General features: G+C 39.8%; 1 protein-coding gene across 6 annotated transcripts; it reads left to right on the plus strand.

The window, feature by feature from the left end:
• Nucleotides 1–5,292: 5,292 nt before the first annotated feature.
• On the plus strand, nucleotides 5,293–11,302 carry ZBED5 (zinc finger BED-type containing 5). 6 transcript variants are annotated; one of them, XM_021685775.1, is made up of 3 exons: nucleotides 5,293–5,985; nucleotides 7,541–7,655; nucleotides 8,698–11,302. In XM_021685775.1, the coding sequence occupies exon 3, from the start codon at nucleotides 8,870–8,872 to the stop codon at nucleotides 10,952–10,954; it is 2,085 nt and encodes a 694-aa protein (XP_021541450.1). In that variant the 5' UTR covers nucleotides 5,293–5,985; nucleotides 7,541–7,655; nucleotides 8,698–8,869; the 3' UTR covers nucleotides 10,955–11,302. The 6 variants fall into 6 exon arrangements, with proteins under 6 accessions (XP_021541450.1, XP_021541451.1, XP_021541452.1 ...); XM_021685776.1 differs by having other exon boundaries at nucleotides 8,729–11,027; XM_021685777.1 differs by having other exon boundaries at nucleotides 8,734–11,027.
• The last annotated feature ends 4,585 nt before the right edge of the window (nucleotides 11,303–15,887 follow it).

Below are 15,887 nucleotides of genomic sequence, written 5' to 3' on the forward strand. Positions count from 1 at the left end.
ACCCAGGATGTGATCTATTCTGGAGAACGTTCCATGTGCATTAGAGAAGAAGGTGTATTCTGTTGCTTTCGGATGGAATGTTCTGAATAAATCTGTGAGGTCCATCTGGCCAGTGTGTCATTTAAAGCCTTTATTTCCTTGTTGATGTTTTGCTTAGATGATCTGTCCATATCAGTGAGAGGGTTGTTAAAGTCCCCTACTATTATTGTATTGTTGTCAATGTGTTTCTTTGATTTTGTTATTAATTGGCTTATATAATTGGCTGCTCCCATGTTAGGGGCATAGATATTTAAAATTGTTAGATCTTCTTATTGGATAGACCCTTTAAGTATGACATAGTGTCCTTCCTCATCTCTTATTATAGACTTTCATTTGAAATCTAATTTGTCTGATATAAGAATTGCCACCCCAGCTTTCTTTTGATGTCCATTAGCATGGTAAATGGTTTTCCACCCCCCTCACTTTAAATCTGGAGATGTCTTTGGGTCTAAAATGAGTCTCTTACAGACAGCATATCAATGGGTCTTGTTTTTTTTTAATCTAATCTAATACCCTGTGTCTTTTGATTGGGGCATTTAGCCCATTTATATTAGGGTAACTATTGAAAGATGAATTCAGTGCCATTGTATTGCCTGTAGGTGACTTTTATTGTGTATTGTCTCTGTTCCTTTCTGGTCAATGTTACTTTTAGGCTCTCTCTTTACTTAGAGGACCCCTTTCAATATTTCTTGTAGGGCTGGTTTTGTGTTCAGAAATTCTTTTAGTTTTTGTTTGACCTGGAAGCTTTTTGTCTCTCCTTCTATTTTCAATGACAGCCTAGCTGGATATAGTATTCTTGGCTGCATATTTTTCTCATCTAGTGCCCTGAATCTATCATGCCAGTCCTTTCTGGCCTGCCAGGTCTCTGTGGATAGGCCTGCTGCCAATCTAATGTTTCTCCCATTGTATGTTACAGACCTCTTGTCCTGAGCTGCTTTCAGGATTTTCTCTTTGTCTATGAGACTTTGATTTTTCCTATTAGATGTTGCAGTGTTGACCTATTTTTATTGATTTTGAGGCGGGATCTCTGTGCCTCCTGGATTTTGATGCCTGTTTCCTTCCTCAGATTAGGAAGTTCTCCGCTATAATTTGCTCCAATATACCTTCTGCCCCTCTCTCTCTAGCTTCTTCTTCTGGGATCCCAATTATTCTAATATTGTTTGGTCTTATGGTATCACTTATCTCTAGAATTCTCCCCTGGTGATCCAGTAGTTGTTTATCTCTCTTTTTCTCAGCTTCTTTATTCTCCATCATTTGGTCTTCCGTATCACTGATTCTCTCTTCTGCCTCATTTATCCTAGCAGTTAGAGCCTCCATTTTTAATCGCACCTCATTAATAGCCTTTTTGATTTCAACTTGGTTAGATTTTAGTTCTTTTATTTCTCCAGAAAGGGATTCTCTAGTATCTTCTATGCTTTTTTCAAGCCCAGCTAGTATCTTTATAATCGTCATTCTGAACTCTGGTTCCAACATCTTACTAATGTTTGTATCGATTAGGTCCCTGGCAGTTGGTATTGCCTCTTGTTCTTTTTTTCGAGGTGGGTGTTTCTGTTTTGTCATTTTGTCCAGAGGAGAAGAGATGAATGAGAGAAAATGCTAAAAGGGTAACAACGACCCCAGAAAAATATACACTAAACAAATCAGAAGAGACCCAAAACTGGGGGGGAAAGAAGGGGGAAAAAATAAAAAGAATATGATCAGGCTGGTGAATGGAACAGAGCCACATACTAGATTTTGGGTGTATTTTGGTCTTTTAGAAGAAACTGCCTCCCAAAATTTTAAAGAAAGAAAAACTTATATATATACAAAAATAAGGGTAAATATAATGAAGGGATGGAATATAATGGTAAAGATGAAAATTAAAAAATATTTTTAAAAAGGAATTGATAAGAAGTTGGTTGAAAAAAGGAAAAAAAAGAATGTGATCAGGTGAGAGACTAGGACAACATCATACACTAGATTTAGGGTATATTTTAGTCTGTTAGAAGAAACTGTATCCCAAAATTTTAAAGAAAGAAAAACTTATATATATACAAAAAATAAGGTTAATACAATGAAGATATGACTAAAAATGAAAATTAAAAAAGGAATTGATAAGATGTTGGTTGAAAAAAAGAAGAAAAATCCAAAAAAAATAGAAAAAAAAAGAAAACTGAAAAAATTAGCTTTGAAAGACTAAAGAATAATGGGGGGGAATGCCATGATTTCTATGTGCTGTATTCCCCTAGCGCTGGAGTTCTGCCGTTCTCATTGATCGGTAAACTTGGTCTTGGCTGGCTGTTTTTGCTGATCTTCTGGGGGAGGGGCCTGTTGCTGTGGTTCCCAAATGTCTTTGCCGGATGCAGAATTGCCCCGCCCTTGCCAGGGTCGGGCTAAGTAATCTGCTCGGGTTTGCTCTCGGGAGCTTTTGTTCCCTGCAAGCTTTCTGTACAGCTTTGGAGAACGAGAGTGAAAATAGCGGCCTCCCAAGCTCCGCCCCAGAGGAGCCGAGAACTCGGGGCCCCGCTCCGCAGTGTGCCCCCAGAAAAAAGCAGTCAGTCACTCTCATCTCCCCGGTCTCCTGCCGCACTCCGTGCTCACCCGGCCTATGACGGAGCATTTCTATCTCTGGCACACGACCCTGGGTGGAGTCTCCAAACCCAGCAGATCCCTGCAGTGCACTCCTGCGCCACTCCTCCCAGCGGAGGAAGGGGAGTCTCCCCAGATCTGCCGCTCTTTGGGTCCCTGTTGAAGAGCAGTGGCCCCACCGTGTCGTGGATCATGGTTTATGGCAACCCCGAGCTGAGAGCCTGCGCCTCAGCTCCGTCTCTACAGCCGGCTTCCCCGCTCCGATACCTGGGAGCTCTGCCATAGTCAGGCACCCCCGGTCTTTCTTTGACCCCAAGGGTCCTGAGACCACACTGTCCCAGCAAGGGTTTCCTTCTTAGCTATTTTAAACTATAAATAGAAATATATCTAATAGTTAGCCAGTGAAATCTTTATTAGCACCTATGTAACTCTTGTAAATCTAATACGAATAAATCAATCTCCTACACGTGGTCACAACATACTCTTAAGTGTTTTATAAATCTTAAAAGTTGACAAAATACACACCACCACAATACTGATAACTTTCACAAAAATAATGAAAACTGTACTAATTTACCTTTATATTAAAGGTTACACACAGTGCCAGACATGAAGATGTGCCACTCAGATCCTTTTTCAAGAAGGACTTGCTGCCCTGCTCAGGGGCAGGTGCAAGATCAGCAGATGGCCCCCCAGCTGTCAGCTCACTCAGGGCTTGCCTCGGCTGCCGTCTTCCCTGCCCAGGACAGCCCACATATACTGAAGGATGGAGGAGTATAATGGGCAGGGACTGGGACACTCTGACCTACAATACTGGCTCTAGGGCTTCCTGTCTCATCACATGCTTCTGGTAAACCTAACTGCAAAGCAAATTAACTCATGCAACCAAAGAGAACAGAATTGCTATCTCAGACTTCTTAACAGCAACTGGGGCTGCAAATTTGGGATATCAGTTGAAATTCTTGTCACTGCTTCAAGTGATGATTTTACTTGAGCCCCATGTAACAAACAGAGTTCCTTTTTAACAATAAGGCTCTACTTACTTACCCAATATTTTATTATAGTCTTATTCACAATAGTTTTCTAATATGAGTTTGCAAGTGCGTGTGCACACACACATACACACACACCATCTAGACTAGACCCACAGGGCTGTAGTTCCCACAACCAGCATTGCACTTAACCTAAGCTCTGCTACCAATTAAATTTGGGAACTTGAGCAAGTTATCATCAATCTGCTCAATTTCCCTGTCTGTAAAATAGGAACAATCATCTGGTAGGGTTGTTGTGTGTGAAGAGTAAATGAGTTAATACCTTAAAAATTGTGTAGAACAGCCCCTGGCTTGTACTATGTACTCAGTAAATGTTACCTGTTACCATTATTGGTCTGAGTTCTACATTGTCTATATATATTCTAATCTGTCTCATCGACAACATTACATAATTTATTGATTAAGCAATTACAGAAAAAATTCTTATGTTTCAAGTCCTTAATTATCAGACTCTTCAGTTGTTTAAGACCTAGGTTAAGTCCTAGAGTTTACCTGAACTTGTTTAAACGCTGTTTTCCCCATCATCTGAATGTTTCAGATTTTCTCAGTTTGTGAAGATGCAAACCAGATGTGTGAAGATTAAATTGAGAACTATATGTAAAAGTTTATTCCGAAATATAAAACATGAAAATATGGGATATTATTCCAATGTCATTATCAAGCTAGACAGCTCCTGCAATGACAAAAGGAAATTCTTTGCTCTTCAAGTAGACCTGCAGCCCCCTTCCCAAAAATTATTCCCACCTTTGTGGTTAAAGTTCAAATGAAACTTGAAATTTTGATTATTTGATTTCACAGGAATAATTTTTTAAAAATAATGAAGACATATGGATAGCCTACTATAGGGCAAAAATCTGAAGATAAGTTGAATTGGCTTAAAAATATTTAGGACCAAATGGTGTCTTCTAATATCAGTCCAAGGAAATCATCTATACCGTCCTCCTGAAAATTGTGTTAAGGTGTAGGCTTCTTTTTACGCCTAAGAGATTTATTCACATATGCAAGAAACGTGTTTAAGAAAAACAGAAGCTGCCCTTGCTTTTGACCACAAGCTGAGGATTTTGTCATTGGATGCAGTGCCTGAAAACATGATCCAGTGTTCATGTAGCTATTTTCACGGGGCCTGGAAAGGCTAAAATATTACAAACAATGGGACCTACTGTTTAATGCTACTCGTACTTTAACAAATTACTCCTAGACGTGTATATATTTTAAGGGGCCAGTTTGGAAAACCCTGCTCCTGGTCTCCACGACGGATCGCCAAGAGGGAAATACACAGGCCCGCAACCTCTGCTGTGCTTTTTCCTAAGAGGGGAGGGGCGTGGGAGAGCACCAGGCTTAAAGCACCCGAATGCCGCAGCTAGCAAACGGTGTAGCCCAGCGGGCTGGCCTGCGGGTGAAGGCGGAGGGTGCCTCTTGTGAGAGGTGTCAAGACAGCAAGCGGACTCTCCCTGTGACACAGCGGAGACGCCGCTATCCCTACACACTCCTACACCGCGGCCCCGACCGCATCTGGGTTCACCCCAGAGCTCTGGCAGGATGCTCAGCTCTCGGCCGGGCCCCTGACACAGCATCGTCGGGAGGGGCGAGGAAAGGAGAGGGCGTCTCCTGCCCCACTCCGGAGGGAAAACAAGGGAAAGAGGAGGCGGTTGCATAACCTGAGCCTGGGGTGCGGCTCGGGAAACAAAGAGGTCGTGAAAGCAGCCGCAGCCGAGGCTCTGCGCGCTCCTTGAGGTAACTGCGAATCAACACAAATCACCGCCGCCTGGGCAGAACGCCAGTGCTATGAGCGTGCAGATTCCTGGAGTCCACTCCAGCCCCACGGGACGACAAACTCTGTCTGGCAGTACCCAGGAACCTGCATTCTAAACAAGCATCCGGGCTAACAGGAACCCAGGGAAGTTTGAAAATAATCGCTTCACGTCTAGCACCAGCTGAAAGAGCCCGCTCGCCGGAATCCGGCACCTCGGCGGCCGCTGGGCCGCGCAACAACCGAGCTTGGGCCTTTCCTTTGGTCCCGCCCCGCTGCTCAGCGTGGATTGGTGGCGGAGAGCAACTCTGGAGCTGATTGGGCGGCAGAGGAGCCGCTCGTGGAGACTGTAAGTTCGGCTGCTCCAGGGTGCTAAATTTATCTTCAGAGGAGCGACCGCGCCAGCCGCGAACCGGATCTCTCTGGAGGTGGCATAGGCGATATCCCTGAGCTGAGAGCATCACCCTGTCCCCGAATCCTTCTTCCCTCTGTTTTGTTTTTCATTCCCCCCTTCCCTCCTTCCCCTCTTCCAGTCCGCGACGACTGGCTCTTGACCCTGTTCAGGCCTCGGTGAAGGTGAGGACCAGAGCCGCCACGGCGGCTGAGCGGTGCGCTCTGAAATGGCCGCTGCCTTGAGCTGTTTAAAATGGCGGCGCAGGCTCTGCTGGGGACCGCGGCGCTGCTCTGCAGCCCAGCCGCAGCAAAGACCGATCTCCATCACTGATGGAGGTGACGTAGAGAGATAGTGTTGGGTGCTGAGGAGACTGCCCGGGGACGCGAGAGAAGAGTTTTGGAGGCGAGGGTGGGCGAGCCCCCAGATGTGGCGGTCTGCTGGCAGCGCGCACCTGTGACGAGGGATAGCTGGCCCAGGCAGCATATCGAAGTGACCGTTTAAAGAAGCATGTAGGTGCTGGAAGGGGCAACCGCACCCATCTTTGCCTAGACTTTCTGACTGGACTGCACTCTAACCCGGCCCTCCTGCCCCTGAGTGTATTCACAGCTGGAACCGCCCGAAGGTGGGGGTGAAGGGATGGTGTTACCTGTCAGTTTAACCCAGAGAAGAGACAAAGGAACAGGGTTACTCCACCCCCCCCACCCCGCCAGCCTTTTCGGATTAATGGAATAGAAACTTGACTCTCTAGGGAGTCCAGACTCTTTGTCCTCGAGAGATTCGGGAAAGCACCTCTAGAAGAGGTGGGGATGAGGCCTTACTTCGGGAAAACAAAGCTTCCTACTCCATTGTGTTCTCGGGTAGCCAGGGAGAGGGATCCTAACCCTAACCAGCAGCTCCACGAAGTTCTCTGTTGCTAAATTAAAATCGGGATTGTGGAAACGAGCATCTACGGCTCTTTTGCTCCCAATAATGGAGTAGGGCTTTTTGCTGCTGCCCGTTTGAGACCCTCGACTTATTGGCAGTTGTAATCCCTTTCTCTCTGTGCCGCCCGTTAGTGCTTGAGAAATGTAGAGTATTCAGGAACACACAAGGATTGGCTAGGTGCGTGGGCTCTGCAGCCCCAACTTTTTGGGTTCTGTTCTAGTTCTTCACTTACAAGATGTGTTAAGTTAGCAGATGACTTCTCTCTTTATTAGTTCATCTCTTACGGTTATTAACAGTCCCTGACTCTCAGTTTGTTTTGAGGATTAAATGCGATAATCTGTATGAGGGATCTAGCAGTTAAGCATAGTAAACAATGATTATTCAATAAACATTAGTAACCTAACTTAGGAAATTGGTTGAGGGGACAAAAATGGTTATAGCAAAAATGCATATTTCATATAACACTTCCTTGTATAGTTCTATTTTAGATTACTTTTAATGTTTCGTTTTAGAGACATTAAAATGTGGCCACTTTTTAAAGTTAGGTTTAGTTTTTGAAACTTTTACATGTGTTTCTATGAAGTCAGTGGTTGGGAAAGTGTTTCAAAACAATGAAATAACAAGGGTATTATGTGAGACGAAAACATTTAGCATTTTTACTATGCTAGGCATCTTCTATTTCAGTTCACTGCATTGCAGTGAAGAATCACTTGCACTGCCTGGATCTAAAATAAACTGTAATGAAGGATCATCTTAGGGGTTTATGGTTAGTTCTGCTTTTGCAGTGTCTAATTTTAATTTTTCTCATTCTAGGCTTTTGGTTACTCCCTTTCCACCCCATCCCTTAATTTTATTCTTTTGAAGAATCTGCATTTCAAGCTGCCAAGGTGGAGAGTGTGATTGCAGAAGGGAGTACTCCTCATTTCAGGTATCTTACCATCTAGCTATTAATAGGAAAACCATTTTGCTTTAGGATGTAACATGAAAATCCACAGCTTACTCTAGCCAAATCATAAAGTTTAAATCAAAAGCAGACACATTTGGATAGACCTAAATATGTATGCCTTAACTTGCAAAGTTAGTAGTAGTCTGTAAAGGTCTTAAAATTTGCATTACCCTTTTAATTATGATTTTAAAAACTATATGAGGAATAAACCTATTAAAAATGAGAGTTTATGTTTTTTTAGGTCCTGGTTAAGTCTTCACCTATAGTATAATGGAATGCAAAATAATCAGTAAAATATACATTACTTTCAGTGGGTCTTAATTTGGATGATATAAATATTTATGTGATTTTAATTCCAGAGAAATAGTAGCTAACTTTTGGTCTACATTTTATTTTTCAGTGTTAGCACAGTATTTAGGATACAGAATTCTGTGTCTTGCAGAACTTTGAACTGTGTTTGTGTGTCTTTAATATAGCTTATCAAAATAGTCACTAGTCCTGGTAGGAGGCTTCAGATGTATAATATTATCAACAGTGAATGTATCTAATGGCAGTAGGCATCAGAAAACTAAAAGAGATTCCAAGATACTATATACCATGAGAAGGGGTTGGTAAATTATGGCCCATGCTGTCTGTTTTTGTAAATAGAGATTTACTGGAACACAGCTATGTCCATTCTTTTTGCATTATCTATGTCTGCTACCATGCTGCGACTGTAGAGTTGAATAGTTGCAACAGAGACCATATGCCCCATAAAATCAGAAATATTTACTATATTGCTCTTTACAGAAAAAGTTTGCCAACCCCTGCCATGGAACATATTCCTCAAGGTCCCTTCCTTAAAAATATACTTATCAACTCTTCATTATTTCTTAGCCCAGTGGTTCCCAAATTGTATTTTATAGAACATTAATATTCTCTACGTTAATAAGTGTTCTGAGGAAAAGATCAATGCTAACAATAGTTTTCTTTATAGTTTATTTTAAAATATTAAGTTTTAAGACTACTAAACTCATTTCTATAGCTTTATTTTTATGTGATAATCTACGTTTAAGAAAAGGTGTGCCATACCTGAGAGCACCAGGAAGTCGAATGAGAAATCACCTGATACACGAACGTGTGATGTTCCATCTGCGCACTGATGCATAGGCAGCATTTACAAATTAACTGATGTGTTGCTCTATATCATCTCTTTGATGATTGCTCATCTTCTGTGTATCCTGTCATATAATTTCAACACATTTGTGATACTCAATGTTTATTCTAAATTAACCATGTTTTGTACTACAAACACATTGCCTATGGATCTGTTGCTGAAACAAGGAAGTCTTAAACAAGAAGTAGAATCTTTTTGTTATCAAATTGTGTCTGAATCAAATGATCAAAAGGTTGGAATATTACAAAGCGAGGATGAACAGCTGCAGCCTTCAGTTTCTAAAAGATCAGAAGGTGAGCTTTCCAGGGTCAAATTTATGTCCAATTCCAACAAAATAACAACATTTAGTAAGAAACCAAAAAGAAGAAAATATGATGAAAGTTATTTGTCTTTTGGATTTACTTACTTTGGAAATAGAGATGCACCTCATGCTCAGTGTGTGTTATGTAAGAAAATTTTATCAAATAGTTCTTTGGCCCCTAGTAAGCTTCGAAGACATTTGGAAACTAAACATGCTGCCTATAAAGACAAAGACATAAGCTTTTTCAAGCAACATCTTGATTCACCTGAAAATAACAAACCTCCAACACCTAAAATTGTCAATACAGATAATGAAAGTGCTACAGAGGCATCATACAATGTAAGTTACCATATAGCCCTGAGTGGAGAGGCTCATACTATTGGAGAATTGCTTATCAAGCCTTGTGCAAAAGATGTTGTGATGCGAATGTTTGACGAACAATATAGTAAAAAAATAGATGCAGTACAACTATCAAATAGTACTGTTGCACGTCGAATTAAGGATCTTGCTGCTGACATTGAAGAAGAGCTTGTTTGTAGACTGAAAATTTGTGATGGGTTTTCACTGCAACTAGATGAATCAGCTGATGTTTCAGGACTTGCTGTGCTGCTTGTGTTTGTTCGTTATAGGTTTAATAAATCTATTGAGGAAGACCTACTCTTATGTGAATCTTTGCAAAGTAATGCTACTGGTGAAGAAATTTTCAACTGCATCAACAGCTTTATGCAGAAACATGAAATTGAATGGGAAAAATGTGTCGATGTTTGTAGTGATGCTTCTAGGGCAATGGACGGGAAAATTGCTGAGGCTGTCACCTTGATAAAATATGTGGCTCCCGAAAGCACCAGTAGTCACTGCCTATTATATAGACATGCACTAGCAGTTAAAATAATGCCTACATCTCTGAAAAATGTGCTAGATCAGGCAGTACAAATCATCAATTACATTAAAGCTCGACCACATCAATCCAGGCTACTAAAAATTTTATGTGAGGAAATGGGTGCTCAGCACACAGCACTTCTTCTGAATACAGAAGTGAGGTGGCTTTCCCGAGGTAAAGTTCTTGTAAGACTTTTTGAGCTTCGTCGTGAACTATTGGTTTTCATGGATTCTGCTTTTCGACTGTCTGACTGTTTAACAAATTCATCTTGGCTGCTAAGACTTGCGTATCTTGCAGATATTTTTACTAAATTAAATGAGGTTAATCTATCAATGCAAGGGAAAAATGTAACAGTTTTTACAGTATTTGATAAAATGTCATCATTGTTAAGAAAATTGGAATTTTGGGCTTCATCTGTAGAAGAAGAAAACTTTGATTGTTTTCCTACACTCAGTGACTTTTTGACTGAAATTAATTCTACAGTTGATAAAGATATTTGTAGTGCCATTGTGCAGCATCTAAGGGGTTTGCGCTCTACTCTGTTAAAATATTTTCCTGTAACAAATGACAATAACACTTGGGTTAGAAATCCATTTACAGTAACTGTTAAACCAGCCTCATTAGTAGCACGGGACTATGAGAGCCTGATTGATTTAACATCTGATTCTCAAGTGAAACAAAATTTCAGTGAACTTTCACTAAATGATTTTTGGAGTAGCCTAATTCAAGAGTACCCAAGCATTGCAAGGCGTGCGGTTCGTGTACTTCTTCCTTTTGCTACAATGCACCTGTGTGAAACAGGATTTTCATATTATGCTGCAACAAAAACGAAATATAGGAAAAGACTTGATGCTGCACCTCATATGCGGATTCGACTTAGCAACATTACACCTAATATTAAGCGGATATGTGATAAAAAGACACAAAAACACTGTTCTCATTAATTAGAGGGTTTTTGCATGTCTCTTGATAACCAAATATAAGATGAAAATAAAAGATGATTTCATCTCTGGTATTTTGGGGTTTTAAATAAAATGATTCATATTTTTTATACTTCTTAGATTTTAAGAAAGCTAAAGAATCAGAAGTTTTAAGCATTTATTATTAGTAGTATTTCTTCTTCACATTGTAATTTCAAAGAGTTCCATGGTCATAACTGTGGGAAATGTTGATCCACAAGATAAAACCCCAGTTCCTTAGCATAATGTATCTCTTTAGAATCTAATCACTATGAATTTTTCTAGTCCTGCCTACCCTACAGCTCTCCAATCACATGGAATGCCTTGCCAATCCCTAAATACATTACACTGTTTCATGCTTTCAGGTTTCAAAAAATATTCCTTCCCCTTGTTTCCTGACAAACTCCTATTTGCTTTTCAATAGTTTGACCTAATTTACCTTTGGTACTTTGATTCTCTGTGTCTTTCTGTTTTGGCCCTATTTTTTGTGCCTGTCTCAACTATGATCTGCTTGGTGGCCTCATGATTCCCAGTGTTATTGGACTAAGCTCTTACAAGGTCTTATTCAGCTCTGTGTCTCCATTGCCTAGCAAAAGGCCTTACTAAAGTAAAATTCCCAGTAAAGGAAAAAATTTTGGTGAATCAACAAAAAATGGAATAGGATATGGTAGTTTATATTTGTATATCTGCATGTGTAGAGAATGTTAGTTACCCTTTGTGGTTTTGGCTCAGTTATTTTACATAGAATTCAGTGTGGTGATTAGGCAGAAATCACTAAATAATGTCACAGCTTTGATCCAAACTGAACTATTGGGGGAGAGGGAAGTATGAAGAATGTTATCAGGTATTTTCATTGTTTCTCAGTTCCTATGTAGAGTATTATAAATTCCATACTATAGACTAATGAGGTTTTACTGTACTTGAAGATGATTAGACTTGAAACCCCTGTCAGTTTATCCTTAGAGTTCTATGAAGGAGGTCTGACTTTCCTGTCCCTAGGATCTCTTCCCACATCACATCACATATCACAGGCCACCAGCTCAATGTCACATATTTTATGTTACTCCTATATAGGTAGCCATTATTTATTAAATCTCACTTACTCAAACCTAGTTCCCATTTTGGGGAGTAGAAGGATTCTCACTAAGGCAGAATGTGGTAGCATGACTACACTGGGGGACTTGCTCCACTGCTTAATTAGCTATTTAATGTTGGGCAGTTTGAGCCTTCCTGCACCTCAGTTTTCTCATCTGTAAAATTATGCCTTCTTTGAGGGTTATTAATAAGATTAAATGAGTACCTATCTAAAATTCCTAACAGTTGGTGATAGGAAAAAATATACAACATATATCAGTTCTCTTCCATATCCAGCTATGTCCCATTTAAACTTTACTTCCACATTAACTTCTAGTCTGGGTTTTTGTTCTCTGGAGACTAACAGCCCTCCAGTCCATAGGGCCTGACCTAATCTAAGGCAGCAAGATTAAGCATTTCTAGCCCAGGTTTTGTCACATTATTAATCACGTATTTTATCTTACTAGATGCTTGTATGTTACCAATAATTTTTACAGCAATCCTATGGGATTAAGTAATTTTTGAATTTGCCTAAGGTCACACATTAAGTAGCAGAATGTAATTTAAAATGTGGGGTCCCTGACTGGTACAGTCAATACAGCATGCAACTCTTGATCTCAAGGTCCATGAGTTCAAGCCCCACACTGGGTGCAGAGCTTACTTAACAAAACAAAGAACAGGTCTTTCCCATAGATGGTACTTTTTGTGGGCATTTTGGTACTTTATTAAGAGCATCAAACAGTGACTTAGGAGTATAAAACTCCCTACTAAAATCTGGACATTTGTTTAAAATCCTGTATTTTCTTCTCTAGAGTGACCTAAAATAAGCTGTCTACTTCAAAATATGACTGCTTGCTTTAATATAAAACTATGTAAAAATAGGGATTAAATTGCCATCAAGGAAAATTAATTCTCAAAAAAGATTCATCATAATTGTTCCTACATGCAGTAATTTTTGTCAACTAATCCTAGAATTAAATCTACCCTAATTTGAGAGGCATATACAATGCCATAATGTCCGTGTCTGGTTGATACCTCAAGTCTGATAATGAGACTCATGTGATTACTGAACCTGAGCCCTTAAGTTATTTGTCCAGGGTATCACCCTCTTGAGATGTAAGACCTCTCTTTTCCAATTCTTTACTTGTAACCTCCTCCTCTGAGAGTCTAGATCCTTGCATTAAACCCAAATCTGTTGACTGGGACCCTGCAATCTGATAATAGATCACTTTATTGCCAACACTACCCAACTTGGTTCTTGATGCCAGCTTCTCATCTGTTCTGTAACCTCTCAGACTAAGCTATGGATACCATGTATGGCTAGTGAGAGTGGACTTTTTAGCACCTGAAGGTGGACCTGGGACCTGCTGGATGATAGGCAAATCTAGTTCCAGACAGCAACTTCTGTATTACCCAAACCTACTGTAGGTACCATGACTGAATCCCAAAACAGAAGATTCTTTTCTTTTATGTTTAAACCCTACCTACCCTTCAGACTTTGCCTTTCTTAAATAAAAGCCAAGCAAAGTCTTGAGCACTGTCAGTACTCCCCAAGACTCCACATACTGAGGCTCTTTCTGGAGCTAGAGGGAAGCCTCTTACAAACCCTTTCACCCAAAAGAGTAAACAACTCTTAAAGGAAGAGATGGGTGGCGTTCTTCATAACGGCAGGGATTTGGGGACTGAAAAAACTCTTACGGCATCCTCAAATGACAGCTACCCTTTCTGCCTGTGCATGAAACATAGTTCACCTAATGTATCTAACCCAAAAGGACTTTTCCACTTTGAATTTAAAGTAACTGAAATTGTGGGGCTCCTAGCTGGCTCAGTCGGTAGAACATGTGACTCTCGATCTTGGGGTCATGAGTTTGAGCTCCACATTGGGCATAGAGTTTACTTAAAAATTAATAGAAATGAAAAAGTAATTGAAATTGCCTTGATTTCTTAATGAGGATTGTTTCCTAGTACCACACATACATAAATACACTGATTGTAATTTCTTGTATCTAGGACTTCTTTAGGATCATTCATAGAACTTAGTAAGTTTCTAATCATACAAAAAGTACTCAGTGAATTGAATTCCGTACCTTAAAAGGTGAAGTATTAAGGTGAAATACAGTTTATACTGTAACATTATAAAAATTAGCTTTCAAGTTCTTAGCCTGCCTTAAACATATAAAGCAATAACTATTCTTTGCCTCTCAAAGACTTCAGAAGTGGCATTTTGTAAAGAAGCTCCCATGTTTCCTTAAAAATGCAGTTTTACTCCCAAAAATATAATTTACCTACAACTCTTGAAAGAATCAATCAGAAGTGTAAATCTAGGTGCCTCTGGAATTTACTCACGTTCAGTACTTGCTTTCATTTTTTAAAGTTGATATAACTGCACTGTTAATTAGTACAATGGAAAGAATTCTGAAGCAGGTGTCAAGAGACTTGTGTTCTGCAACTAATTAACTGGCTTAGATAAGTTCATCCTCCTCTGTAGTCCTTAGTTTCTTGACTTAGTTAAACTAAAATGAGCTCTAAAGTTCTTGTCATATAAGATCCAAATTTAAACCTAAATAAAGATTAGGGTGATGATAAAGATTTTCTCAGTTATTTGGAATTTTTTTTTCCTAGAAGCCAAGCTTTTCAATGAATATTTTACCATAATACTTTCTACCAACCAAAAGACAAAATTTATAAATTGCCCCACCATGGATACTTAACTGGGGAAGGAATGAAGCGCTTTTTTTGGAGGGGAGGTATACTTTGAAATTGAGAAAACATTGGAAGAATTAAAATATGCTTGGTTATGACTGTATTGGAATCCAGTATAGAGTAAATAATAAAGTGTCAGGCAGGCTGCAGTAGAAATTGTTGACTCTATCCCCAGCATCTATTTTCCTCTCCCAAACTATCAATTTTCTTTCAGGTATCCATTTTTTTCCTTATATAATCCATGTACTTAACAGCTGACTCCACTCCAATAGGGGAGTGAACCTACTTTGCCTAAGATGGAAGCTTTCAAACATTTTTTTTACCCTGATTCACAATAAGCAGATTTTACACTATAATCCAGATGTGTATATGTGAGCACCAAAGTTTCATAAAATAATACTCCTCGTATGTGCAGTGCACTCTCAAATCTATTTAATTTTTTAAATGATGTTTAGGACCCAAAGATTAATTTCATGATGCATTCTTGGGTCATGATCCACCATTTGAAACACACTGGTGAGTGAAATGCCATTGCACTTATAAAAATTGTTCAGAAATCTGGATCTAAATGTATTAAGGCATAGTATTACTCTGACCACAGGAACTGGTCCAGAGTATTATGTGACCCAGTATAGGTTAGTGAAAAGCAAGGGCAGATTGTTTACTATAGGGGCTTTCAGAAAAGATGTTTCCTCACTTAAAGGTCCTGTGTACTTGGGAGACCTGGAATTGCTGCATCTCTCTAGCCTAAGGATAAAGCCAACACATAGAGGAGGGCAGAGCCAAAAACTTAGAAATTAAACCAGAGCCCTGACTGAACCATACTTGATCACTATCCTGCCTGTAATTTTTTGTTACATAGGCCAGTAAATGCCCTTTATTAAGATAGTTTACATTGGATTTTCTATTACCATTGGCGAAATCGTCATAACATAGTAGTCTAAAGGGAAAGCAATATAAAACTAGAATTTATTGGTCAGCTTAACCACAATGATGAGATGAGTGCCATCCCAAACAGATAGCCTGATCTCTGGTTACTTAGTCATCCACTATAGTTTTATCATTCAGAATTCTGCCACAGGTAATATTTTATAGACCAGAAACAAAATCGTTGCATATATTGACGTTATTAGGTATCATC

Source organism: Neomonachus schauinslandi, chromosome 11 (genome assembly GCF_002201575.2).
Source record: "Neomonachus schauinslandi chromosome 11, ASM220157v2, whole genome shotgun sequence".
In the NCBI taxonomy this organism is placed as follows: Eukaryota; Metazoa; Chordata; class Mammalia; order Carnivora; family Phocidae; genus Neomonachus; species Neomonachus schauinslandi.